Below are 25,662 nucleotides of genomic sequence, written 5' to 3'. Positions count from 1 at the left end.
GAAATGGAATGAGAAAAAGTAAGTGGTGGCGGGGCGGGGCTCAATCATTACTTCCGTTTGAATTAGTTTTTCTTTAAACAACTTTGCTAAGGGTGATGGAATGTTTATTTCTATATCATAGCGAAAATTAAATATATTTTAAAAAAAATTTCATCAAATATCTGATACTCAATAATTTAACTAAATTTAAATTTATTTCGTAGTTTTTTATTGCGTAAATGACAAAACTGATGAAGCCAAGTGCAAAGGAAGTACTAGCAAGCTACCAATGGCTATTGTTGTCTATTATGATACTCATTTGATAAAAGTGTAATTTGCATTGGATTTAAAAATGTAATTTTTAAGTTAAAAGTAAAAAAAATAAAAAAATTAGAGAGGTCTATTTTCTAGTTTAAATTATTTTTAAGTTATTTTAACATTGTCACTTTCAAATACTTCACTTTCTAATTTATTTTAGTTATTTTTTACTTAAATTATTTTATATTTACTAAATACTATCTGAAATTCAAATTGAGTTAAAAATAAATATTATCAACTTTTAAGTTGATCAAAACCATCTTCTAAAACTCGAGCCCCGAAGCTAAGCTAGTTATGGGTCCATAACTGTCCACAGTAGGATTAGCTTTGTAAACCTAAAATACTGGACCGTGCATTGGGCCTAGATCAAGATAATGGGTTGAATTTATACAGTTTTGTGCAACAATCAGTATATTCGGATGGTTGATATATTAAAAATTATAAATTAAAAAAAGTAAGGATATAATGTAATTTGAGTTTTACATTATGAAATTCATGAAATTTATATTTTTTGTTCATAAATCAAATCAAATTAATAAGATTTGAGTAATTTTTGGTTTTTTTCATACAAACATACAATAAAGTTGTGTTTCATATATTTCTTAGTCCTATAAAAAACAACTATCAAAAATATTTATTAAAGAATATATATTGAATGAGTAATGATGCTAAAATATTCAACATATATAATAAAAAATTGCAGAAAACAAATATTGCAAAATAATAAATTATGATGAAAATGATAATAATTTAAAAGTACCAAATCATAATAAAGTAAGTCTAATAAGTATCATACATAATTGAACATTGAAGAAAAATAAAACTAGATTATATATTTAAATGTCTAAACAATGTAAAACTAAAGAACAAATATTCAACCTTATTATCATTTTTAATGTTGAATTTTATTGATTTAATTTTAAATTTAGCTTTATTAGAGCTATTAATATTTATAGATTATAATCTTTATTGGCTTATTCAAAATCTTAAATCTAAAAAAATTTGAAATAATATAAACTATATCAAAATAAATACTTTTTTGTTTAAAATAATATATATATTATTAAAATCAAATCAACTCGTATATGATCAGAGTTTTTATTAATATCAAATCATTAATCAAATTAATTTTTTCTCGATTTAATTCAATTTATGATTTGATCAAATTTTCAATTTGATTCCATATATCCTGCAAATAGTTCTCTTTCTCACTCAAAGTTTTGTATAATTTGTAATACAATAAGGGGCATTAACCACAATAATATATTCCTAGTGGACCCAATTACAAAATATATTAGCTTAAAACTTACAAAAGTTATAACAAATATAAAGAAAAAAATATTTTTGTAGAAGAACTTTTTTTTTTTTAGTTTCCAGACACGCACACAGAAAAGAAAAAATAATAAAGAGACACAAATACAAAATTTAGAAATTCAAAAATAGAAAAAAAACTGGCGTCAAGTTTAAGCAAATTCCCCAATTTATAAACCCTACTTCCGTTTCTCTTTTTCCTCACAAACCAAAAAACCTCTGCCGCTCTCGGATTTTTCTTCTCATCCTATCGATAATGGTGAGTAAATCTCGTTTAATTTTCATATAATTAGTTGATTTTTGCTAGAGAATTAGAATGATAATCATTGAGGTGTTTATACGATTCTGTGGAATTATTTTTATGTATTAACTTTGATTTGGATCAATATTTGAGGATGTATATGATTTTGTTCTTCGCGGCTGGTAGTTTATCTTAATTGGAATGGGAGTGTAAAATACAGGAGAATTTTAATAGCCACAAATCGTTTATCAGTACTGGGATGATGAGATTGAGGTGTTTACTTTGATCAAGTTGTTCCTTTTCTTTGTTTTAGAAGTTGGTTTAAGCTTTAGTTGGATGAGTTTTTTTTGTTGGTATTGGAATGATAATTGATCTTAATGTACAGAAGAAGGTGTCTAAGTGAGGTATGTATAAGCTTTGGATCCATATGTGAGTGTTGGAGTTGTATCCATATGGATACGTGTGCTGGGATTTAGCTTATGACGTTAGAAATTACAAAACAACGAGAGATAGCACGTGGAGAACTTAGATGGTATATTCTAAAGTTATATGATTCGTTCTCTAAGATAGGAGTCAAGAAACATAAATTAATTGTTGAAAATCAGCATATGAATAATTTATTCGTTCTTTCTATAAGAAAGGAACATTTCTAAATAGCAAATATTGACCAAGAGGAAAAGCTTTAAAAAGATGTATGTATGCATCTTCCATGTCTTAAATCTGTTTTATCTTCATGTTGAGAAATCAATATCCCCAACCCTGTATCATGTTGATGGGAGTGAAGTGCAACATAGATTTCAGATTGAGGTGCTTATAGGCTTTGTTGATTTCTTTTTTGGTCCAATTGCTCTTTTTTTTCCTTCTACGGAATTGGTTTTTAACTTGATTATGATGTGTTTTTTAATACGTTGGTGAGTTACATCTGATATGTGATCAGTGTTGAATTCTAAATGTTTTGGCTTATTTCTTGTGTTGATCTTTTTGAATTTATTATTACAGGCTTTACCAAACCAACAAACTGTAGATTATCCAAGCTTCAAGCTTGTTATTGTGGGGGATGGAGGAACTGGTATGTTTCTATGCTTATTTCAGATTTGTTTCGAAGAGAATATCATTAACATTATTTTGATGTCAAACAGATATTTTGTTTTGATTTCTTCAACCATTTGAAAAATATTATTGACTAGTGAGAAATTTTGACTTCGGAATAGTTTTTATATATGAAAGTTATTTTAATATATTTAAGTGATGATTGTATGAGTAAACACTGAATTTGTGGGATAAATGCTATTTATTGTAGACAATCTGATCTATGTAAATTGAAGTGAATGTTTCATTGAGATAGGTGGCTTGCTTCATTTTATCAGAGTACCCTAATGGTTCCTGTTGTAATTGGATTTCCAGGGAAGACAACTTTTGTCAAAAGGCATCTCACTGGTGAATTCGAAAAAAAATATGAACGTAAGTTTTTGATTTCTAACTTTTGTCAAAAGGCAACTCACTGTTTCTTATTATGTTGGTTTGTCCTAAGTGGATTATTTATGAAGTTTTGTTTTCATACAGCCACTATTGGTGTGGAGGTTCATCCACTAGACTTTTTTACAAATTGTGGGAAAATTCGCTTTTATTGCTGGGATACAGCTGGACAAGAGAAGTTTGGAGGTCTCAGAGATGGTTACTAGTAAGTGATTCTAGACAGTTAAAACTTTTAGTTTCGGTTCTGTCACTTGATGATAAAAACTTGTACTATCAAATCCTTAAGAGTTAAATGTGTAAAGTTTCATGTTTCCAAAAGATGAAATATTGGTATTATGGTATGCTGGTTTGTTCTGATAATGAAGAATAATTGATAGGGGATGTTTTTCTGTTTTAAGAAAAGGAAAATCTTATTTCCCGAATCATTGTACATTTCAATTTGAATTAGACCTTTGGTGTGTTCTACATCAAATGTCATTATAGGTATTTTTACAATGTGGTCTCATATCTCAGGCTATAATAGCTGAGGTTACAGTAATTGTGCTCATACCTGCACCTCTTTTGAGCACAGAATACCATAATTACCCTGCCATTCCTTTTTTTAGATCAAACACATGTATGACTGCCTTGACATAGATTGTCTTGCTTGAAGCTTTTGGTGATTGTATTTTGGCTTCTCATGTTTTTCTATATCAATTGTGCAGCATTCATGGGCAATGTGCAATTATCATGTTTGATGTTACAGCCCGTCTGACCTACAAGAATGTTCCTACTTGGCATAGAGATCTTTGCAGGTGAGGAATTCTTCATAGGCTGCCAGCATTATACTCTTACATATATTTGATGATATGCAATTAAAATCTGAAACGCTATTCAATTTTTTTCTTCCAGGGTTTGTGAAAACATCCCCATTGTTCTCTGTGGAAACAAAGTTGATGTCAAGAACAGGCAGGTCAAGGCAAAGCAAGTTACCTTCCACAGGAAGAAAAATTTGCAATACTATGAGATCTCGGCAAAGAGTAACTACAACTTTGAGAAGCCTTTTTTGTACCTTGCTAGAAAGCTTGCTGGGTAATGTTCATAAATATAAATCTATTTCATGTCTGCTCTAGTAGTCATTATTTACTGCTGATGTATAACCTAATTTATTGTCCTACTTGTAGGGATGGTAATCTTCACTTTGTGGAATCACCCGCACTTGCTCCCCCAGAAGTACAAATTGACTTAGCTGCACAGGCATTGTAAGATCTCTGTTTACTTTTGGTGCTTCATTATTTTTTCTTCTACTGATATCTAAGTTTTACATGTGTATTCGATAGAGGTCTGTGAAAATATCAGATATTCACCACGTTTTATATGTTATATCAAATTTAGCCAATGCTCATTGCATCTTAATATGTATATCTGAGTTAGAACTGACGATATTGATCATAAGCAACAACCCTTTTATCTTAAGAACACAAATAAGTATTAGGTTTAGATCATGCAAGTCGACCCTGTTGCTTGCTTGGTTCTGTGATGTGCTAGGTTCCATGTGCTTAACATTTTGTTTTCTCTCGGTGGTACAACTTTTAATTTTAACCACACTGTTTATTCAGGCATGAACAGGAGCTTCAAGCAGCCCTTAATCAGCCACTTCCAGATGACGATGATGAAGCATTTGAATAGATGGCAGAGATTAGTTTCACTGTTGCTTCTTTCCATATTTCTAGTCCTTTAAATTTTCTCTATTTGGACTTCTGTATTTGTTTGAGGATTTATTTGCTGCTTCCTTGTATTATTGATTGGTTATTAGATATGTTTGTCTGGGGCCAATGAGGCTGTGTTTTGTTAGGTTAGATATTCTGATCTTGATGTAAGTGTTGAGGCTCTGTTTTGAGCTTGTTATAATATTACTTGGTCGCATATTCGGCAATTTTTTCTCTGAGGATATTTAGATATTAACTGTTGGTGAATAGTGATGGTAACTAGTTTGTGAGGCTTCCTTCATCTGTTTAAGGGTAGAAGCTCATTCAAGAAAGTCTTAACTTTGGATACATAGGCATTGTGGTACTGTGTAACCCAACTTCATTTTGTTTCGTTAATCTCTTAGAAATGAAACATTCTTAAACTTTTCGTCGGTAGCACTCATGGTATTTTGTCATAATGGAGGGAGGCTGGAGCAATGCTTTATTTGATTAATTATTTGAACTTCGGAAAAGGGCCAAAATTGCTTTCGAACTTTGTGAAATAGATCACTCATACCCTTTAATACATTTTAGGATAAAAAATACCCACTGTTATTTTAAGAGACCACAAATACCTTTCAGAGTTAACATCCCAATTTTTTTGTGATGTGTCATGCCACATAGGACTAGTCCCTCCACCTAAGCATTGTCAGCTATGATTCATTACAAAAAAACTAGACCTTTCAAAAGCCCAAAAAATCGTCACTAAAAGTTTTTAACATTAAATTCTAATTTTGTGTTTTTCTCTTCATTACTTTTTAAAAGAACGAATATGATATCGATTAAGTAGGAGTTTGAAGACATTGTTTTATTTTTATGTTATATGAACATATATAAAATGTACAATGATGCATTATAGATTAGGAGATGTGAATCGAGAAGTAATTTTCATGATTTTTCGTAATAATATTGGGTGTTTTTAATATTAAGTTCTTTTATAGTAATCTTAGTTGGCAACGCTTAGGTAGAGGGATTAGTCTTATGTGGCATGTCACGTCACTAAAAAATTGGGGTGTTAACTCTTGAAGGTATTTCTGCTCTCTTAGGATAATAGCAGGGGTATTTTTTATCCCAAATGCAATGGAGGGTATAAATGATCTATTTGGCATAGTTTTAAAGCAATTTTAATCCATTTTCGTTTGAACTTTTATTTTATTGATAAGATTTTGATTTACATCTTGTATCTCTTTCGCGAAATTCCGATTATGTAAAGTCATAATAATATATATTTTTTAAAAAAGTAATAATAAAGGTCAAATTACAACTTACGGAGTTTGACTATGGAATAGAATAAGATATTCGGTGATATGAATGTCATACAAGAGCTTAATTTTTTATCATTTCTTTTTTCATCATCTAATATTAGTTCCTGCTTCGTAGCTAATTGTAATTTATTTAATTTAAACCCGTTCAAAAGACCCCAAAGATAATCAGTTTTCTGTTTTCTCCCCTTACAGTATCAAGCAATTTAGACTAGTTCTCTAATTTTATAAAAGTTAGACTAGAAAGAATATCCGATCTTATAGATTCAAAAGGCTTAGTGCATATAAAATTGTTGGAATACTCTACTATATACTTTAATTAAATCATGTTTCGATTAACATCTTTAACGGTTATTATTCTTATTTGACATTTGAATTCATATTTGAAAGAAAAAATTGCATGTTATTTCATTTGTATATGAGATAGTTAAGTTAACTAAATAAAATATGATACTCCCTTAGTTTCAAAAAGAGTGACCTAGTTTGATTTACATGAATTTTAAGAAATTATGAAAAAAATATAAATCTTATAATTTTAAATTAAAGTTATATCAAATATATAAAATTATCTTACATATTTTATTATACACGTTCATCTTAAAAATTATCTTTTAATCATGTATCTTTTATTATACACATTCATCTTAATCACAACTTTAAGTGCATAAATAGAATTGATCACGTATTATTATTAGGTCAAAATAAAATAAAGTTTGTTATATATCTCAGTCAAAGTTTACTTAAATGGTCAAAATTGGTGGAATGAAAAAATAACAATATCCTGTATCCCACTTGTCCACTACAGCACTAATAAAAGTGACTATATATAAATGAGCTTCTCTTATATCTTCATACTAAAAAGCAAAGAGAAATTTAATAAGAAAACAATGGAAAACAAGAAAATGAATTCAGTGGCAGCTATGGCTATGGTGTTTTTGATCCTTTTATCGGCCAACACCGACATCGTCGGCGTCGCAGCTCAGGGTGTCGATTGCTGGGACAGTTGCAATACTGCTTGTGTTGGTCTCCCACGTATATCATCCTTTCGATCTCCCCTTTTCTATTTTTATTTTAATCGTAACGTCCAGTTCAGCTTTATAAGTATAAATTTATTTTTAACAGTAATAATTTGTTAATTTTTCAGCGAGAGAATACGCTCGTTGTGATGGGAAGTGCAACATTAGGTGCGGACCAGGTAATTAAGTTCCCTTTTTCCATATCTTACTTTTTTTTTTTTTCATTTCTCTGTGATTAAATTCCCTTTGGGTAACTCGATTCGATTTTAATCAGAGCTTTAATGTGAGCTTTACAGTAATAATTTGACTTTCATGGTTAAATTGTAATTGACCTTTCGATCTGATCTTTGCAAATTAGTCACGCATATTATATTGAACAAAGAAAAATAATTGGAACTAATAAAGATCACAAATCTAAGGGAGAGAAATGGGAGGATTGGATGGACTGAATTAACAAATGAGTTCTTATTTGATTATATTCAAAATTTACACAGCAGAGTCAAAACACTTTAAACAATAGACTATATTTCAATTCAGTATTTCTTCTATTCTTAATTTACACTTGATTGACTCTATAAATATGAGAGAAAGTGCAACACAAGCAAACAACAACAACGATATTCTCTAAAATTTTCTTATTTTGAAAAAATTATAAAAGAATTTCTATTTTCCTCACTCTTTCTCCTATTTTCAAATATAACACTATTGATATATCGGGATCGCTGTGTGTATAAAAAAGATAATACATCAAAATGCCATATATCGAGATGTTAAGTGATTTATTCAAAATCCAACTTTTATAATCTAAACCTGATAATCTAGACCTGATATATTATTATCTTTTGAGGAATTGTCAGTAGTTTATCCATATTATATTCATTTATTATTTGACCTGAATTACAATGTCTCCACATAATTTTTTCGATGCAACTTAAATCGAAAATTTAACTTTAAACTTGTTTTGTGGTATTGTTACGCAGATAGCAAAATTGATGGAAATGAGGGTTGAAAAATGCTAAAAGTGTATTAGCAAGCTACCAAGGGCTATTATTGTCTATTTTGATAATAAATCTTCATGCTTTGCGAAATAAACTTTTTAGTTACGTGTATTCTGTAATGTATCTCACTAATTATCATGATTAATAGATGCACTGTACTGAAATAAATTACATATTGAAGTTATAATAGCCAGTTGAATTTATTATATTTGTCATCTCTATATAAACTCAAATCATTCTTTATCTTGTTTAATTCACTGTTAGATAAAATAACAATAAGTAATTTCATATATGGAATTCAGAGAAAATCAATAATGATATAAAAAGGAAGAACAACATAGTTCTATACTCTCTCCGTCCGGTATTTTGTTTGTCATGGTTTCTATTTTTAGAGTCAAACTATAAAAACTTTGATTAACATTTTAAAATGCATTTTTTCATCATATTAATATGCAAAAAAATTGCAATTATAGTACTTTTCATATAGTTTTAGAATATCTAATTTTTTTGTTTAAAATATCGAATTAATGTAATCTAATTCACATTTGAGAATTAGTCAAATTAACTTTTGATAAGCGTAACATGACAAACATTTCTGGATGGATAGAGTATTTTATTTCGATCCTCATAACTAAAAAAAATGATTAGTTAGTCAGAGGTGTGTCTCAAAATGCTGAAATGTCTCTAAATATTTGATTTTTCAGCCAATTTAATACTAATAAGTATTTTGGTTGGAGTAAATAGTAATAGTAATTATCTTTGTCTACGTTAGTGTACTGCAGTTGGTTAGTTGCATGTGTAAATATTAATTATAAGTAGAGCCGTAAATATGGGCTAGGCCTGTTTAGCCGACTTGGCCTAGCCCGGCTTTAATAGGGTTGGGTTACGTTTTTTGAAGTCCATTTGAGAAAAGGACTGTTTAGCCCGATCTGAATAAGCCTGTTGATTTGTGGGGTTTGAGAAATATCGGTAGGGTCGGTCCGTGGGTCAATAAAAATTAATTAAAAAATATAATATAATATTAAAATTTAAAATCAAATGACAAATAGAGTACAAACTCAAAACAATTGGGTTAATATTTTTATTTAAATATTTATACTTTTACTTGAAAAAAAAACTTAATAAATATTATAAAGATAATTTTGTTTGTGGATTTGATTAAAAAGTAGTAACATTAGTAATATTGTTTTGTCGATATATATGATAATATTTTTAAATTATAATTTATAATTTAATTTAATAATTCTAAATATAAATTTTTTAAAATAAAGTGGGCTGGCCCGGCAAGCCTGTAGCCCACGTACTTGTGGGTTGGGCCGGCCGTTTTCTGGCCCACACCAAAAAATAGCCCGACCTGCCCGTAAAATGTCGAAGCCTGTATGGATTAGCCCAAACAGGTTGGCTAGCCTATATTGACCGCTCTAATTATAAGAGATTAACTGCTATCAACTAATAGTGGTATGTGGACATGAAAATCATCCTAAATTAATTTATGAAAATATTTATTTCTCTTATATTTTCACGTTTAATGATTTTTTATATATTTTTTATTTTATTTATTAAAACACGTTTTGCGAATTTAAGACTAATTATTTCAAATATTGTGATACTATAGATGTATCCAAATACTTTTTTATATTGCGAAGAATACTTAATTAGTTATGAATAATTTTTTTATGAAATTAATTAGTTTAGATTATTTTTTAGAAAAAGGATTAAAGAGTTACAATTGATGATTATCTCAAATTACTTCAATAATGTTGACAGAGAACGATGTGAAAATAATATAATAATATTGACAGAGAACGATGTAAAAATAATAAGAATCGAGAAAGTAGCAAAAGAATTTTTCTTATTATTGGTAAGCAAAATACCTAAATAAACTCGTATATTTATTTAGATTCTAAACTACCATATAATTTTTTTATTTAAATATTAATATCATGTGAAATGTATTTCTTTTTAAAAGAATGAATACTTCTAAAAAAGAGTCAAGGGTGTAATTTTCCTGACAATTATGGGCCTTCTAAGTTCTAAACTAGTTATGGACCCATAACTGTCCACAGCAGGCTTAGCTTCTTAAACTGGAATACGGGAGGGGTCTAGATCAAGCTAAAGGTGTCAGAGCAACGTTTTAAAAGATGGAGGCGTGAAAGAAAGACATTTTATATAGTATGGGTGAGATGTAAGCTCGAAATATAGAGCTACAGACGGATCCATGCTATACTGTGATGGTGTATGTGCATTCGGTAATTTTTGAAAAAAATCATATATATAATATCTATTTTGAAAAATTAGTATAAATTAAGATATAGTTAACAGTGCATCTATATAAAACATAAAAGTGAACTTGTGCAATAGCTACAAGCTAGAGATACCACCCTCTAGACCAGGGCTCAAATTCCACTTAAGCCTATTTTTATTTTATTTGAGCTATGTTTATATTGGTGAACCCAAAATTTTTAAATCATAGATTTTTATTTGAGCTATGTTTGTATTGGTGCACTCAAAATTTTCAAATCCTGAGTTCGTCTCTATATAGAGCATAAGTCTTATGAACTTACGAGTGTAGTCTCATGCATATTAATAATTTTATTACGAAGAAATATACAAAAGCAACATTCAATTATCTAACCGATTAATTTTAATAAATAGTCTATAGTATATAAGAAAAATGTTATGATTTTTATTTGAGAAAGCTATTGATAACCAACAATGAAGAAAAAAAGTACTATCACAATTACTATTTGAAAAATATTATTACACCAACAATAGAAAAATATGATTTCAATTTTTTAAAAAAAATCTTCAAAAATAATAATTATGAAGAAAAGGTCTAGCATTGAAGATTTTGAATTTTTTTTAGTTGTTTATGTTCTTCATGTATTCTTGGTGTTTTTAAGAAAGAAGAAGCAAAAAAGTATATTTGATCCAAAAAATTCAATTGAAAAGTATTAAACTTGTGTTGGGGCGTAAAAAAATGATTTTATAAAATCGAAGTTAAAAAATGACACAGATGAGTCTTTTCTTAAATAACAATAACATAAATGAACAAACTTTTAACGAATGATACAAATTAGTCTTTTCTAAATATTCAATAACATATTTGAGTATTTTTTCATCATTACATATATGAAAAAATTAACTCCCTTCGCACAACTGAGAAGCTTAGCTTAGTGGTTACGGATGCTTAGTGGTTAGGGTTTCAAAGTTATGTCCACATTCGTAAATTCGTTCTCCCTGTTTCATAACAAAATTATGTTTAAAAGCTAAAATAACAAAATTAATAGTGTGATTGACTAAATTTGTTATTATAAAATTATTTTTTATTAAAGTATTTTGTTTATTAATAATTTGTATTTGATTAATTAATTATTTTTTTTTGCTAATATTTGAGTTTTGTTGGCATTTGACTAAGATTCCAAAGTTGTTTTTGAAGAAAAATATTGTTTCAAAGATAACATAGGATTGAAAGGACATTAATTATGAAAACAAATTAAACACCACAAATAGGAAGGGGAAGGCAAAAAAAGCACAATAAATTTTAGAAAGGACTCGAAATTAATAATAAATATTAAACAGGTCATACAATTAAGTGGGATTAAAATGAGTGTCGCCATTCACCGCCTCACATTTTTTAGTTATCTCATAATTTTCACACTTTTACTTTATATATATTTTAAGTTTAATAAAAATTCTAAAATGTAACTTGTAATACAAAAGGTGATTAAACGCAATAATACATTCCTAGTGGACCCAATTACAAAATATATTAGCTTAAAACTTACAAAAGTTATAAAAACAAACTTAATAACTTTTTTTTTTTTTAAAAAAAAAAAAAATTTCTTTATTTAGTTTCCAAACACACACACACAATTTTGAAATTCAAAAATAGAATATAAAAAAGAAAGATTGGCGTTAAGTTTAAGCAAATTCCCGCATTTATAAACCCTACTTCCGTTTCTCTTCTCATTCCTCACACACACAAAAAAAGCTCTGCCGCTCTCTCTCTTGAAGGATTTTTCTTCTCATACTTTCGACAATGGTGAGTAAATCTCGTTCCATTTTCATATGATTAGTTGATTTTCTTTTCGAGAATTGGAATGGTAATTGGATGATTATTGAGATTTTATACGATTCGCTGTTTTTTCTTTGTATCATCTTTGATTTGGATGAGTATTGGAGGATGTAGATGAGTTTGTATGTCGGCTGTTAGATTATCGTAATTGGAACTGGGAGAACTTTTATAGCTGCAAATTGTGTATCAGTATTGGGATGATGAGATTGGTGTTTATAGGCTTTGTTTGGTCTAGTTGTTCCTTTTCTTTGTTTTAGAAGTTTGTTTTAGCTTTGTTTGATGAGTTTTTTCTTGTTGTATTTGGAATGATAACTGATCTTATTATACATAGGCTAAATAGGGTGTCTAATCGACCCTGAATAGTTTGAGATGGAGATGTGTATAGGCTATGGAGCCTATTTGAGTGTTGGATTTGTATCCATATGTATACGTGTGCTGGGATTTGGCTAAAACGTTTCAGATTATAGAATAGGGCTGTTAAAATATTCTTTCTTTTGAGAGATAGCCTGTGGAGAACTTAGATGGTATATGCTAGAGTTAAATTATTCATTCTCTAAGATGGAGTTAACAAACATAGACTAATTGTTGAAAATCAACATAATAATAATTAATTTAGAAATTATTCTTTGTTTCCATAAGAAAGAAAAAATTTATAAATAGCAAATATTGACCTAGACGAAAAGCTTTAAAGATGTTTGTTGGCCATCTTAAATCTGTCTTATCTTCTTCTTTTGAGGAATCAAAATCCCCCATAGGTTTCAAATTGAGGTGCTTATTCGCTTTGTTGATTTCTTGTTGTCCAATTGCTCCTTTAGTTCTTCTAGGAAGTTGGTTTTAACTTTGATTGTGATGTGTTCTTTGAAGATGTGGATGAATTGTATTTGATATGTGATCAGTGTTGATTGTAACTGTTTTGGCTGATTTCTTGTGTTGATATTTGTGAATTTATTATCACAGGCTTTACCAAACCAACAAACTGTAGATTATCCAAGCTTCAAGCTTGTTATTGTGGGGGATGGAGGAACTGGTATGTTTCTACGTTTGCCTGAGAATTGTTTGTAGTATTGTTTGTTTCGAAGAGGATATCAGTAACAATATTTTGATGTCTAACAGATATTTTGTTTTGATTTCTTCAAACATTTGATAAACATTACTGGCTAGTGCGAAATTTTGATTCGGAATAGCTTTTGAATATGGAAGTTATTTCAATTTAGTTAAGTGATAATGCATGAGTATACACTGAATTTATGGAATAAATATTATTTATCGTAGATAATCAGATCTTTGTAAATCGAAGGGAATGTTTCATTGAGATTAGTGGCTTGCTTCCTTTTGTTAGAGTACGCTAATGGTTCCTGTTGTAATTGGATTTCCAGGGAAGACAACTTTTGTCAAAAGGCATCTCACTGGTGAATTCGAGAAAAAATATGAACGTAAGTATTTTATTTCCTGTATTGACAGATAGTCTTCTGATAATCTGGGTCGGATCACTCTGTTTCTTATTTTGTTGGTTTCTCGTGAGTGAATTATTTATTAAGTTTTGTTTTGCATACAGCCACTATTGGTGTGGAGGTTCATCCACTAGACTTCTTCACAAATTGTGGGAAAATTCGCTTTTATTGCTGGGATACAGCCGGACAAGAGAAGTTTGGAGGTCTCAGAGATGGTTACTAGTAAGTGATTCTCGGCAGTTAAAACCTTTAGTTTATGCAAGGCTCTGCTGCTCGATGGATGTTATTTCTGATTAAAACTTTTACTGTCAAATCCTTGAGAGTTAAGTTAAAATGGGTAAAGTTTCATGTTTCCTAAAAGTTGAAATATTGGAATTAAGGAATGCTGGTTTGTTTGTTAAGAATAATTGATAACGTGTGGTGTTCTATATCAAATGCCGCTACTATAGGTATTTCTACAATGTGGTTATCATATCTGAGGTGACAGTAATTGTGATCACACTGGCTGTCTTTCAAATACAGAATACCATATTTACCATGCTATTCCATTTTTTTTACATCAAACACATGAATGGCTGTCTTGACATTAACTGTCTTGCTTGAAGCTTTTGGTGATTGGATTTCTGATTCTCATATTTCTATATGTCAATTGTGCAGCATTCATGGGCAATGTGCAATTATCATGTTTGATGTTACAGCCCGCCTGACCTACAAGAATGTTCCTACTTGGCATAGAGATCTTTGCAGGTGAGGAACTCTTCATAGGCTGCCTGCATAATACTCTTACTTATAATTGATGATATTCAATTGAAATCTGAAATGCTATTCAATTGCTTCTTCCAGGGTTTGTGAAAACATCCCCATTGTTCTCTGTGGAAACAAAGTTGATGTCAAGAACAGGCAAGTTAAGGCAAAGCAAGTTACCTTCCACAGGAAGAAAAATTTGCAGTACTATGAGATCTCGGCAAAGAGTAACTACAACTTTGAGAAGCCTTTTCTGTACCTTGCTAGAAAGCTTGCTGGGTAATGTTCATAAATATAAATTATTTTATGTCTGCTCTTGTCATATATACTTTTGATGTATTGAACCTTATTTCTTGTTCTACTTGCAGGGATGGTAATCTTCACTTTGTGGAATCACCTGCACTTGCTCCCCCAGAAGTACAAATTGACTTAGCTGCACAGGCACTGTAAGATATGATATCTGTTTACTTTTGTTGCTTCATTATTTTTTACTTCTGATAATATCTAAGTTTTATATGTTTATTCCATAGAATTGAGAACTGTTAGCAAGTCTGTGAAAATATCAGATATTCACTGTTTTATATGTATAATAAAGTTAGACAATGCTCATTGCATCTTAATATGTATATCAGAGTTAGAACTGACGATTTTGATCATGAGCACACTGCACACCCTCGTATCTTAAAGAATACTAACAAGTATTAGGTTCCTTGTGCTTAACATTTTGTTTTCTTGTTGTACGGTTTTTAATTTTAACCACACTGTTTATTCAGGCACGAACAGGAGCTTCAAGCAGCCCTTAATCAGCCACTTCCAGATGATGATGATGAAGCATTTGAATAGATGGCATAGCTCAGAGCAGATCAGTTTCACTGTTGCACCTTTCCATATTCCTAGTCCTTAAATTTTCTCTATTTGGGCTTTTGTCTTTGTTGTTTGAGGATGTATTTGCTGCTTCCTTGTATTATTGATTGGTTATTAGATGTATTCGTCTGGGGCCATGAGGTTTTGTTTTGTTAGGTTAGATATTACCATCGCACATTGTCGAGGCTCTGTTTTGAGCTTGTTATAATATTACTTGGTCTCATATTCGACAGTATTTTCTCATGTTAGCACCTTCTGAAAGGAAAGGTGTGTGTGTGTGCGCGCGCGCACACAAGTAAGTATATACTCATTTTAAGCAGGTGAAATAGTGGCCACCGCAGTTTTAGCGTTATGTGCACAAGAGTTATAAAATAACTAGTTGTAGTTGATGTAGGTTGTTAATATGCTCTCAAAAAGATGACACTTCGTTGAGGTAGATCTTGGAGGGCATATGATGAGATTGTCAGTGCACCAGTTTTTTGATCGGGAATTCTTTTGTAGTTGGACATTGAAAAACTTATGTGGAAACTGACGACGATTGTAGGGAAAACAGGCAATGATGAAAAAGTGAACATTTTAGTCAAATTATCATTCTAATCTGTTAATTTTAAAAAGTATACTGTGCCAATCAAACATAAAGGGGAAGTGAAAATGGACTAGAGATCAACAAGTAGTTGAAAGAGAAGTAAAAGTATGGAATTTTTAATCTTGTAGACAAGTTTGTTGAAGGCAAAATTGCTAAATAGGAAAAGACAGAGAATAGATACAAGGTAAAACTCAAAAGAAGACCATATAAAATCTCCGTAAATTTTTCTAAATATATTAATTGTATTCTTTTGGTGGTTGACCCAAAAATGTCTCCACTTAATTTTGGAAATTTAACTTTAGACTTGTTTCTGTGGTATTGTTGCGCAGATGACAAAATTGACAGAAACCTGGAAAGTGCTAGCCAGCTACCAAGGACAACTATATCTATTTTCATATAATAAATCTTCATAATTTGGTAAATAAACTTTATAGTTAAGTGTATGTCTAATTTATTTCATTAATTGTCATAAATCATATGTACTGTACATCATGATGGTGAAAGAAACTATATATTGAAGTTATAATAGCAAGTGGAATTTATCATATTGATATGAACTCTAATCATTCTCTGTTACAGTTAATTTACCGACATATAAAATAACTACTGCATATATATATTTAGTGTAGTTTCACAAATAAGGAGAACAAGCTAGTTGTGCTCTATATTTTATTTTGATCTCCGTAACTAAAAATGATTAGGTTGGTCACGAGTTTGTCTCAAAATGCTGAAATGTCAGGTTTATCAGCCAATTTAATACTAATAATAGTACTTAGGTTGGAGTAATCATCTTTGTCTACTGTAAGAATATTGCAGGAGGCAAATTGCATGTGGTAAAACATGATTAATTATAAACAAGTACAATTACATATATCGATAGTTCAACACTTCAACTTAATCAAATTTACCATTACGATAAAAATCACAACTTACATTATCTTCTTACAGTAAATTCTGATTCGCACCGCACCACAGACATTAGTATCCAACTTTGTGTATGGTATTTAAGAATAATCCACTTTGAATTATTCGCTTTTCTATGCTATAAAATAAAATATAGTTATCATTTTACTAAGGAATCATTAGTAATTTCCTTATGATAGCCAAATATGTATAACATAGTTTCATCAGGGAAAAAACAAACATATCCAAAACAAATTTTTAAAAAGACATTATTTTATTTATGATGATGAAAGGCAAAGCATGCCTCTTCTTTTAAGTTTAGATAAAAGGCATTTTTCTTGTTACCTCTTATATTTTGTTCTCTTCTGTTCACTGTCACGCCCACCACCTTCTTACTATATTTTTCACCTTTTCTTTCTCCTCAATTATTGTTTGCAAAGTCAAAAGCCTAATGGCAACCTTCAATTCACCTCTTTAACCACGTTATTGTCAGTGACGGTGGAGTCAGAATTTTCACTAAAAAAATTTAAAATTTAAATAAGTAAATATATAAAATAATTTAAAAAAGTTCAACATCTTTTATATATACATAAAAATATAAATAATAGCACATATTAACAACGTGTTATGATATTCTTATATGTATATATTTAGTTAGAAAAATTGAATGAACAGCGTCATGTAACCCTTAGCCTAAGCCCCAATATGATTTATATATATATATATATATATATATCGCACATATTAGTAATTCACTATGTTTATACGTATGTATATGAAATACGGCGATTATAAGTTTTGTGTATATAAATAATTCACTGTGTATAAACATGCATATGAAACATGACGAATTAAAAAAAATAATATAGTGTATAATTATATAATCGGTGCAGATGAATCAATGACTTTTCAATTCTACCCCTATATGTGTGAGTGATCTATAAATTACACTTGCACAAGGTAAAAATGATGTTTGAAAAGGTGGGGCGTAATATGATGCATTCTATGTAGCACAGGTGAGATATAAGTCTTGAATTACGTTGCTTAAGTTTCATGAATCTGTCGAGAGACATTATATGTATATTCAATTTATAATTTCACTATTAGCTAAAAGTAAAATTTACAATGATTTTATAAACAAAATTGAACAAATAATCAATAATATAGAAGAAAAAAAATCTTAATATCTTTTAAATTTTCACAAGTCGATTTCATACCTTCTAATCTCCTTTTCATTTTTCTGATTTAAAAAAATAATAATTAATTTATACCAAACATGAGTAGGCAATAGTTGGTCAGTTTTAGGTGTCTATAGTTCCACGAAGTTTCTATAGATTGAAATATGACACTTATATTTCCTAAATTTCTTCTTGGATATTATCAAAAAGTCAAATTGAATTATTTTATATATATATATATATATATTGTTATGTTAAATCTAAAGTGTATTCATTAAAAAATAGAAAAAAGAGCCTCCACCGTTTAATTTTGAACTTGAACATGCATGTCAAAAAGAATAATGTAAATAAATAAAGTTAAATTCCAATTACAATCAAAATGTTTTGCTTCCCATTTTGTATGCTTCTCTATGAAAAAATCAACCACTTATTTCAATGTCTCATAATAAATATTTACATTAAAATCAACTTGGTAAAAAGTGCTATTGCCATTGACTTTTGATTCTTCTTTTCTTTTTTTTTCTCTTTTTGCCTTTTTAGCTTTGTCTATTCATTGCTGAGTAAAACTTTTTAAAAGAGGTTACTTTTATTGATGAAGATTATATTGGAAGAGCATTCAAATTTAGTTAACAGTAGCCAGGTAAAAGTAAACGAGAAAATGGTAAAAGTTAGTTAACACAATGAAAAAAAATATACTCCATGGATTGTTTGATTTGAAGAATAGTTATGAAATTAAGTATATTGAAATTTGTTACTATATCCTATTTAGTTATTTTAATATGATCTTTTATTAATTATTTGTTTTATTTATTAAAATAATTAAAAATTACATAAATTTCATAGTCTTAAGAGGTAATATAGCATCTTATTTTTATTCTTTTTCAAATTACAATCCCTTGAAATTTAAGAATTTTGAATATATCACTAAACGTCCCGATAGATCACGTCTCAATACATACCTTTGTTGATATAAGATATACCTGTCCTGATACAGTGTTTTTATTGATATGAGATACACTTGTCTCGATACATCATGTAAAAGTAATATATGTGAAAAATATGAGAGAAATTTTAGAAAAAAGAAAGATTTTTATAATTTTTTTAAATAATAGGAAAATTTAATGAATATGGTAGAAGATTTTTACAATTTTTTTAAATAATAGGAAAATTTAATGAATATGGTAGTGGCATACATTTCAAAAATAAACTATTTGTTTAGGAAAATAGTTTTTCCACTTTATTTTTTGTAATGTTAATGTTGTATAAAAGGATTTTGAGGGGCGTATTTTTATTATTTTATCTTTAGATTATTCTTCCACCCAAAGACATGAATAACCTATCACAATCTAATTATAAATTTTGTCAAAAGTTATTCTTTAACTTATTAACAAATAAAAAAGATCAAAGGTATTAAAAATTTATTTTTCCTAGTCCTATATTATTACAAAAAAGTATTTGGCCTACATTTTGATCTACTTAGACAAACATCACGTATTTTATTATTACTATTTATGGAGCATGTATATTATTTTTTTCATCCTTTTTATTTACTGGAGTAGTTAAAATGAGTCCGGAGCTTAAAGGGTGAAAAATATTGACAAATTTTAAAACGGTATATAAATTTTTTTAAAAACCAAAACGATAAAATCATTGACGAAGTAGCAATTTTGTCCGCAGAAAAAAGCAAAATCGCTGCTATCGCAACGATTTGTTAAATTTGATTCTTTTTTTATAAAAAAAAAAATTTAAACAAAATCGCTCCCAAAGGAGCGATTTTCAAAATTTTTTTTTTTTATAATTTTTTAAATATGTCGCTGCCTCAGCAGCGACTTCAGTTTAATTATTTTTTGCTTCTTTTTTTTTGAAAAAGAATTCAATTAAATCGCTATATCTTTTTTTTTATTTTCTTGATATTTTTTAAAAAAATTTAATTAAAAAAGATTTTAAAAAATTGATTTAAACCAATTTTTTTTTAAAAAAAGAAGCAAAAAATAATTTAAAAAAAAATCACTTTAAGTCGCTGCTGAGGCAGCGACATATGAAAAAAATTATTAAAAAATGTTTTTATTTTGATAAATCGCTCCTTTGGGAGCGATTTTATTTTAAAAAATCAAATTTAACAAATTAGCAGCGATTTTTATTTTTTCGCGAATAAAATCGCAACTTCGTGAGCGATTTTGCTAAAAAGAAATTTCATATACCGTTTCGGAATTTTTGTTAACATTTTTCACCCTTTAGCTCCGGACTCTAGTTAAAATGTTGAGTATCCTATTAAACCTTTTATTTTAACGAGCTATCTTTTTATTTATTTTTTAAATTTATTCAATCTGAGTAACGAGTAATTTAGTTATTTATTTAATGCTATATGCGTAACGTTTAGTATATGGCTAACACATTCAGTAATTTTTTAGCAATGCTACTATAAATGTAAAGTATTAATTCCGTACATACTAATGCAATTTCTACAATAAGAGATTTCATTTTTTTTTTCACATGAGAAATTGCTTCAGTATATAAAAAGAAGCATTTTTATATTATATATATACAAATAAAAAGAAAAGGTAAACAAACATCTACAAAAGAAAAGCAAAAAAAATTTCAAACGTAAAAATCGTTGCTTAGTAATATTTTACTATAACAAAATTAAGTTCTCTTTAAAATTGATTCTTTTGTGTTATATGACTTAGTTTTTTTTAAAAAAATGACCCATTTTGACTTATCATCATTTAAAAAAGATTTATTTTTCATCATGTGATTCAAAATTAAATTAATCTCAAATATATCAAAATATCTTTTAATTTTATAATCTTAGACATGCAAAAAAAAAATCTAAAATTAAATTATTATCAAAAAGAAAATGAGTTATTATTTTTAAAATAAATTTAAAATAGAAAATACTCATTCATTTTTTAGACGAAAAAAACTCAATTTTTTAAAAATCAAATATAATATAAAAACGTAGGAGTTTGAACACGAGTTTGTTGGAGCATAAAAGTGTAGTTTTCTTTTTTCCTTGTTAAAATAAGAGCAGAAGAATAAGTCAAAAACTCCATGTTCCCATGTCTCATATGTTGGTAGCTTCGTAGAGGCAGCCTCAGTTGGATACTGCTCACGTAGTGCCCAATTTACTATTTTTGTGTGTGTACCATTAAACTATTTTTCTTAGTGCTAATAAAAGTATATGCAACACCCCCTTTTTCAATTTTGTTTATCCCCTTTTCTTCTCTTACCTCTTTCTTCTTCACCAGTTCTTTTTCTCTCTCTCTGGTTTGTTGAACTGCATTTAATGTTGGGGTTTGAGTCCGGATGAGAAAGATAGAGACTTGTAGTAAATACTCATTCATAAAGATGATGATATTTCTGAAAAAAAATGTTTCTTGACTCTGACCCACTTTACCTTTCTTGATCTACTTATCTATGAAATTCTTGGTTACTTGATCAGGCTGTTCTTGTTCTAGTTCTTGTTTTAAGGTACAGATCTCTGATCTTTGAGCTCTGTTTGTTTATCTTTAGATCTTATGATGTTTGGTGTCTGTAGATTTGTTTCTTGGTTTTCTTTTTCCTTGTTAAATCATACTATGTATGTTTACTGTTTTGAAAATATGGAGATATTCTTGGGTTATCTAGTTTTTGGCTTTTATTTATTTTCCCGTGTTTTCTGGTGTGAAGATAAGTTACCCCTTTTGGTAAAAATCGTATCTTTTAAGGTTGTCATGTTCAGATTGAAGTTTTTTACCTTCCTTTTTTTTTCTGTTGGGTGGAGAGGGGTGGTTTGTTTTTTGATTTTATTTGATTTTAAGTGAGACAAAGTTTGTCTTTTGGGAATTTGGAGCTTTAATTTTTGGTTTGCTGAGAATTTTATCTTGTTGTCTTGGGTTTTCAGGATTCTAAAAGAAGTTATGGAGCTTTAATTGTCCTAGAGCACTATGCAGGTTTGTTATCTTCTGGACTCTTCATCTCTACCTCAACATGTATGTATAGTTTAAGTTGTAGGTTTTCATGTGAAATGAAGCATCTATGTTGGTTTGTAATTAGAAAAAGTTACAGGAAAAACACCTTTTCTTATTGGTCATAAGTAGATAAAGGGCAAAAAAAAGAGTAGATAAACGGCAGCCCGGTGCAGTAAAGCTTCTGCAAGAATGAAATTGTACTTGAAAGGCTATGAACATTTTTTCATAGACTCTGGTTGTTTCCATAGCTGGTTATGGAATTCGCATGATATGTTTAGTATAAAGCTTTGAGACAGAAATGAATTTGTAACTTCCTGACTTGAATCTAGTCATTGAGTTATAAACTAACAAAGAGTTGAATCTTCCTTTCTTGAACTGGAATCTGGTTTTGAACTGCTTGAGTGCTTTGTATACCTGTTGGTGACAATTTTGCGGCGTTAACTTTAATGAGTTTGCATCTTTTATGTGAGTAGCTTATTTCATTATTAATGATGTGATTCGACTGAAAGATTGATGAGATTGAAAGCAATTATATCTTTTATACTCATTTTCTTGCAACTAAGCTAGGACAACTGGCATGATGCAGCACCTTAAGAATCTAAAGAAGTTGCATATGTTAAAAGTCATGTGATTTACTTTACTTAGGTGCCCATGTGATGATGTCTCTTTATACTCTTTTCTTTTCCCTTTCCCTCTTTTTTTTCTTTTAATGCCTTTCTTGCTTTTTCGTCTTCGTTTCTCTTCAGAAATCTATTCTTGTTACTGAAATACGGCTTGTTTTCTTGTTCGTTTGCAGCTGTAACTATTTGTCAAGCTTTCTTTAGGATACTGGGAGCTTGTATGATATGAAAGAGTAAATAGGCCAGTAACATTTAATAGTGGTGCTTGGCCTTTGACCTTTCAGTTTCAAGTTCAGATGTCGTTCCGCAGTATAGTTCGTGATGTAAGAGATAGTATTGGTAGCTTATCAAGGCGAAGCTTTGATTTAAGGCTGTCTGGTCATTCTAGGGACAAATCACATGGTTCATTTTATGACTTAAGTGACCAGCCTCCCGTTATCCAAGATAGTTGTTGGGCCAATCTTCCTCCAGAGCTACTTTTTGATGTAGTTAGAAGGTTAGAGGAGAGTGAGAGCACATGGCCCGGTCGTAAGCATGTCGTAGCATGTGCTGCAGTCTGTAGGTCATGGAGGAGTATGTGCAAAGACATCGTTAGAAATCCGGAATTTTGTGGGAAGCTAACTTTTCCTGTTTCCCTAAAGCAGGTACTCACTTTAGCTTGAAGGAATATTTCTTGTGCTAACTTCTTTAAATTTTGAAGTTCAGAAGTATTTGGTTGCTGTGTGGTCTGTGGAATCAACCCAAGTGGCAGTTCTCTTGACCGTTAGAGTTGGATAGTTGTAGTAGAAGTTACGTGCTAGAGAAGTCTATTAACTAATCTTTTACATTCTCTTTACAGCCTGGGCCTCGTGATGGAACTATTCAGTGCTTCATCAAGCGGGATAAATCTAATTTGACTTACCATCTTTTCTTGTGTCTTAGTCCTGGTAAGCATTACATTGTAGGCTGATACTGGCTTGATGCTTAAATAATTTACATATATTTTATGCATCCCTTCATTGAAAAAATTCATTGATACTATTCTTGCACCCGATGCATAGAGAAGGTACTTGCTATTTAGAACAGGATGCAAACATTATCTTTGCTGTCTTTCCAATCTCCTGTCAGATCAAAACCACTGATCTGTTCCTTCCCCGTCTCTTCCCACTCAAACCCAAAGGCGAAAAGTGGAAACAAATCAAAATAATTTTGAAGTTTTCTCTAGTATGCAAATTGAGTTTATGATATCATAGAGACTTATATTTCCAGTTGTAATCTATGTCTAGAGATATTGGTTGAGATGCGTTACTGCTTTAGTTACTCTTGCTTCATTGCCTATGTGATTTCTATGTAGTAGCAGTTGTTCAGAGGTTATTGAGTATTTCAACTTTCTTTGTAGCATTGTTGGTTGAGAATGGGAAGTTCCTTCTCTCTGCAAAAAGAACCAGACGTACTACTTGCACAGAGTATGTTATCTCAATGGATGCAGAAAACATCTCTAGATCAAGCAACACATATATTGGAAAATTAAGGTAATTGCTCAAGCTATTCATTTTGTTTTCCAATATTTTTCTTGTTTTTACCTGGTCTTATTGAGACGTATCAGGAAATCTTAATTTAATGAAGAACAGAAACATGCATTTGATATATTCGTCATCCCTTCTCCTCTAAAATGGTTTCTCCATTGTTAGCTAATACCAATACTATAGCATGAGCAATTCCGTAGACTTGAGATTCGTCAGTAATTAGCAATGGTTTTCTATGAAAAATAAGTAGACATATAGTCTATTACGCATGGATAGATTACGCGACACTAGTTGTCCTAATATACGATGAAATGAAGTTCTCTGTGGTGGCATCATCTTATTATATGGCCTGGGCTATCAAAATCCCTTTGAAATTCTGTTGTTGAGGAATGTATCTTAAATAGTACTAGTACAGATGTAACTGATTCTCCTTTCATTATGGGATGATAAAATTTCACTGTCCATTGCAGATCAAATTTTCTAGGTACAAAATTCATTATATATGACACACAGCCTCCTCACACCGGTGCACATGTACCTCCCCCGGGGCGCACAAGCCGTAGATTCACTTCCAAGAAAGTCTCTCCTAAAGTCCCAACTGGAAGCTATATCATATCCCAGATCACATACGAGCTGAATGTGCTTGGAACACGGGGTCCACGGAGAATGCACTGCGTCATGCACTCAATTCCTGACTCAGCCCTTGAAGCCGGTGGCTCTGTGCCTGGCCAACCAGAGCTTCTCTCAAGGCCCCTTGAGGATTCGTTCCGCAGCATCTCTTTCTCAAAGTCTCTTGATCATTCCACTGAGTTCAGTAGTGCACGATTTTCTGATATTGCTGGAGGATCAACTAATGAGGAGGATGATAACAAGGGGAAACCACTGGTCCTAAAGAACAAGGCGCCACGATGGCATGAACAACTGCAATGCTGGTGTCTGAATTTCCGAGGACGAGTGACAGTTGCATCTGTCAAGAACTTCCAGTTGATTGCTGCCACTCAACAACCTGCCGCTGCACCAACAACATCTCAGCCAACAAGTCAATCAGATCATGACAAAATCATCTTGCAATTTGGGAAAGTAGGCAAAGATATGTTTACCATGGACTACCGGTATCCCCTATCTGCATTTCAGGCATTTGCCATCTGCTTGAGCAGCTTTGACACAAAATTGGCTTGTGAATAGAAGAGCTAAAACATTTTTACATTTAGGGTGCTATTAACTGTAATGCTTCTATTCTGGATTTGTTGTACTTCTTTCTTCTTTTCACCATTGAAAATGGAGATTGTCCCTAATATTACGCCATGGCGTAAAACCCTGCTTCCTGTGAAAAGTTGTAAGAGAAATCTATTTCTGATCACTGCCATTTACAAGAATTTCCACCAGAAAATGAGAGGACGCTAGATATTTATGCGAATGTAATAAGAGCATCTATCGATAAAACGATTTGATTCG

General features: G+C 30.3%; 3 protein-coding genes and 1 long non-coding RNA gene across 4 annotated transcripts; all 4 read left to right on the top strand.

Annotated features, from left to right (window-relative positions):
* The first annotated feature begins 1,694 nt into the window (after window positions 1-1,694).
* Window positions 1,695-5,255, top strand: LOC107003745 (GTP-binding nuclear protein Ran2). Its single transcript, XM_015202040.2, has 8 exons — window positions 1,695-1,867; window positions 2,849-2,918; window positions 3,254-3,310; window positions 3,413-3,530; window positions 4,030-4,119; window positions 4,217-4,396; window positions 4,489-4,566; window positions 4,924-5,255. Exons 1-8 carry the CDS (start codon window positions 1,865-1,867, stop codon window positions 4,991-4,993), a joined length of 666 nt encoding a protein of 221 aa, XP_015057526.1. The 5' UTR covers window positions 1,695-1,864; the 3' UTR covers window positions 4,994-5,255.
* Window positions 5,256-7,153: 1,898 nt separating this feature from the next.
* On the top strand, window positions 7,154-8,536 carry LOC107003761. The gene is made up of 3 exons (XR_001454690.2): window positions 7,154-7,346; window positions 7,459-7,509; window positions 8,311-8,536. It is a non-coding gene; the product is annotated as an uncharacterized LOC107003761 (long non-coding RNA).
* A 3,681-nt stretch (window positions 8,537-12,217) lies between these two features.
* LOC107003753 (GTP-binding nuclear protein Ran2) lies at window positions 12,218-15,708 on the top strand. Its single transcript, XM_015202043.2, has 8 exons — window positions 12,218-12,373; window positions 13,364-13,433; window positions 13,783-13,839; window positions 13,962-14,079; window positions 14,515-14,604; window positions 14,701-14,880; window positions 14,970-15,047; window positions 15,375-15,708. The coding sequence occupies exons 1-8, from the start codon at window positions 12,371-12,373 to the stop codon at window positions 15,442-15,444; spliced, it is 666 nt and encodes a 221-aa protein (XP_015057529.1). The 5' UTR covers window positions 12,218-12,370; the 3' UTR covers window positions 15,445-15,708.
* Window positions 15,709-21,133: 5,425 nt separating this feature from the next.
* Window positions 21,134-25,662, top strand: LOC107007974 (tubby-like F-box protein 8). The gene is made up of 6 exons (XM_015206839.2): window positions 21,134-21,603; window positions 22,016-22,064; window positions 22,879-23,346; window positions 23,541-23,628; window positions 24,081-24,213; window positions 24,678-25,662. Exons 3-6 carry the CDS (start codon window positions 22,999-23,001, stop codon window positions 25,390-25,392), a joined length of 1,284 nt encoding a protein of 427 aa, XP_015062325.1. The 5' UTR covers window positions 21,134-21,603; window positions 22,016-22,064; window positions 22,879-22,998; the 3' UTR covers window positions 25,393-25,662.

Source organism: Solanum pennellii, chromosome 1 (assembly GCF_001406875.1).
Source record: "Solanum pennellii chromosome 1, SPENNV200".
In the NCBI taxonomy this organism is placed as follows: domain Eukaryota; kingdom Viridiplantae; phylum Streptophyta; class Magnoliopsida; order Solanales; family Solanaceae; genus Solanum; species Solanum pennellii.
Note: the sequence above shows the minus strand (reverse complement) of the source record. Positions and strands in the feature narration are given on the sequence as shown.

Coding starts and splice junctions, on each gene's coding strand:
- LOC107003745 (XM_015202040.2), top strand. Junction 3,311..3,412: donor ATTCGAAAAAAAATATGAAC/GTAAGTTTTTGA, acceptor GTTTTCATACAG/CCACTATTGGTGTGGAGGTT. Junction 3,531..4,029: donor GGTCTCAGAGATGGTTACTA/GTAAGTGATTCT, acceptor TCAATTGTGCAG/CATTCATGGGCAATGTGCAA.
- LOC107003753 (XM_015202043.2), top strand. Junction 14,080..14,514: donor GGTCTCAGAGATGGTTACTA/GTAAGTGATTCT, acceptor TCAATTGTGCAG/CATTCATGGGCAATGTGCAA. Junction 14,881..14,969: donor CTTGCTAGAAAGCTTGCTGG/GTAATGTTCATA, acceptor TTCTACTTGCAG/GGATGGTAATCTTCACTTTG.
- LOC107007974 (XM_015206839.2), top strand. CDS start 22,999: ATGTCGTTCCGCAGTATAGTTCGTGATGTAAGAGATAGTATTGGTAGC. Junction 23,629..24,080: donor TTTCTTGTGTCTTAGTCCTG/GTAAGCATTACA, acceptor CTTTCTTTGTAG/CATTGTTGGTTGAGAATGGG. Junction 24,214..24,677: donor ACATATATTGGAAAATTAAG/GTAATTGCTCAA, acceptor TGTCCATTGCAG/ATCAAATTTTCTAGGTACAA.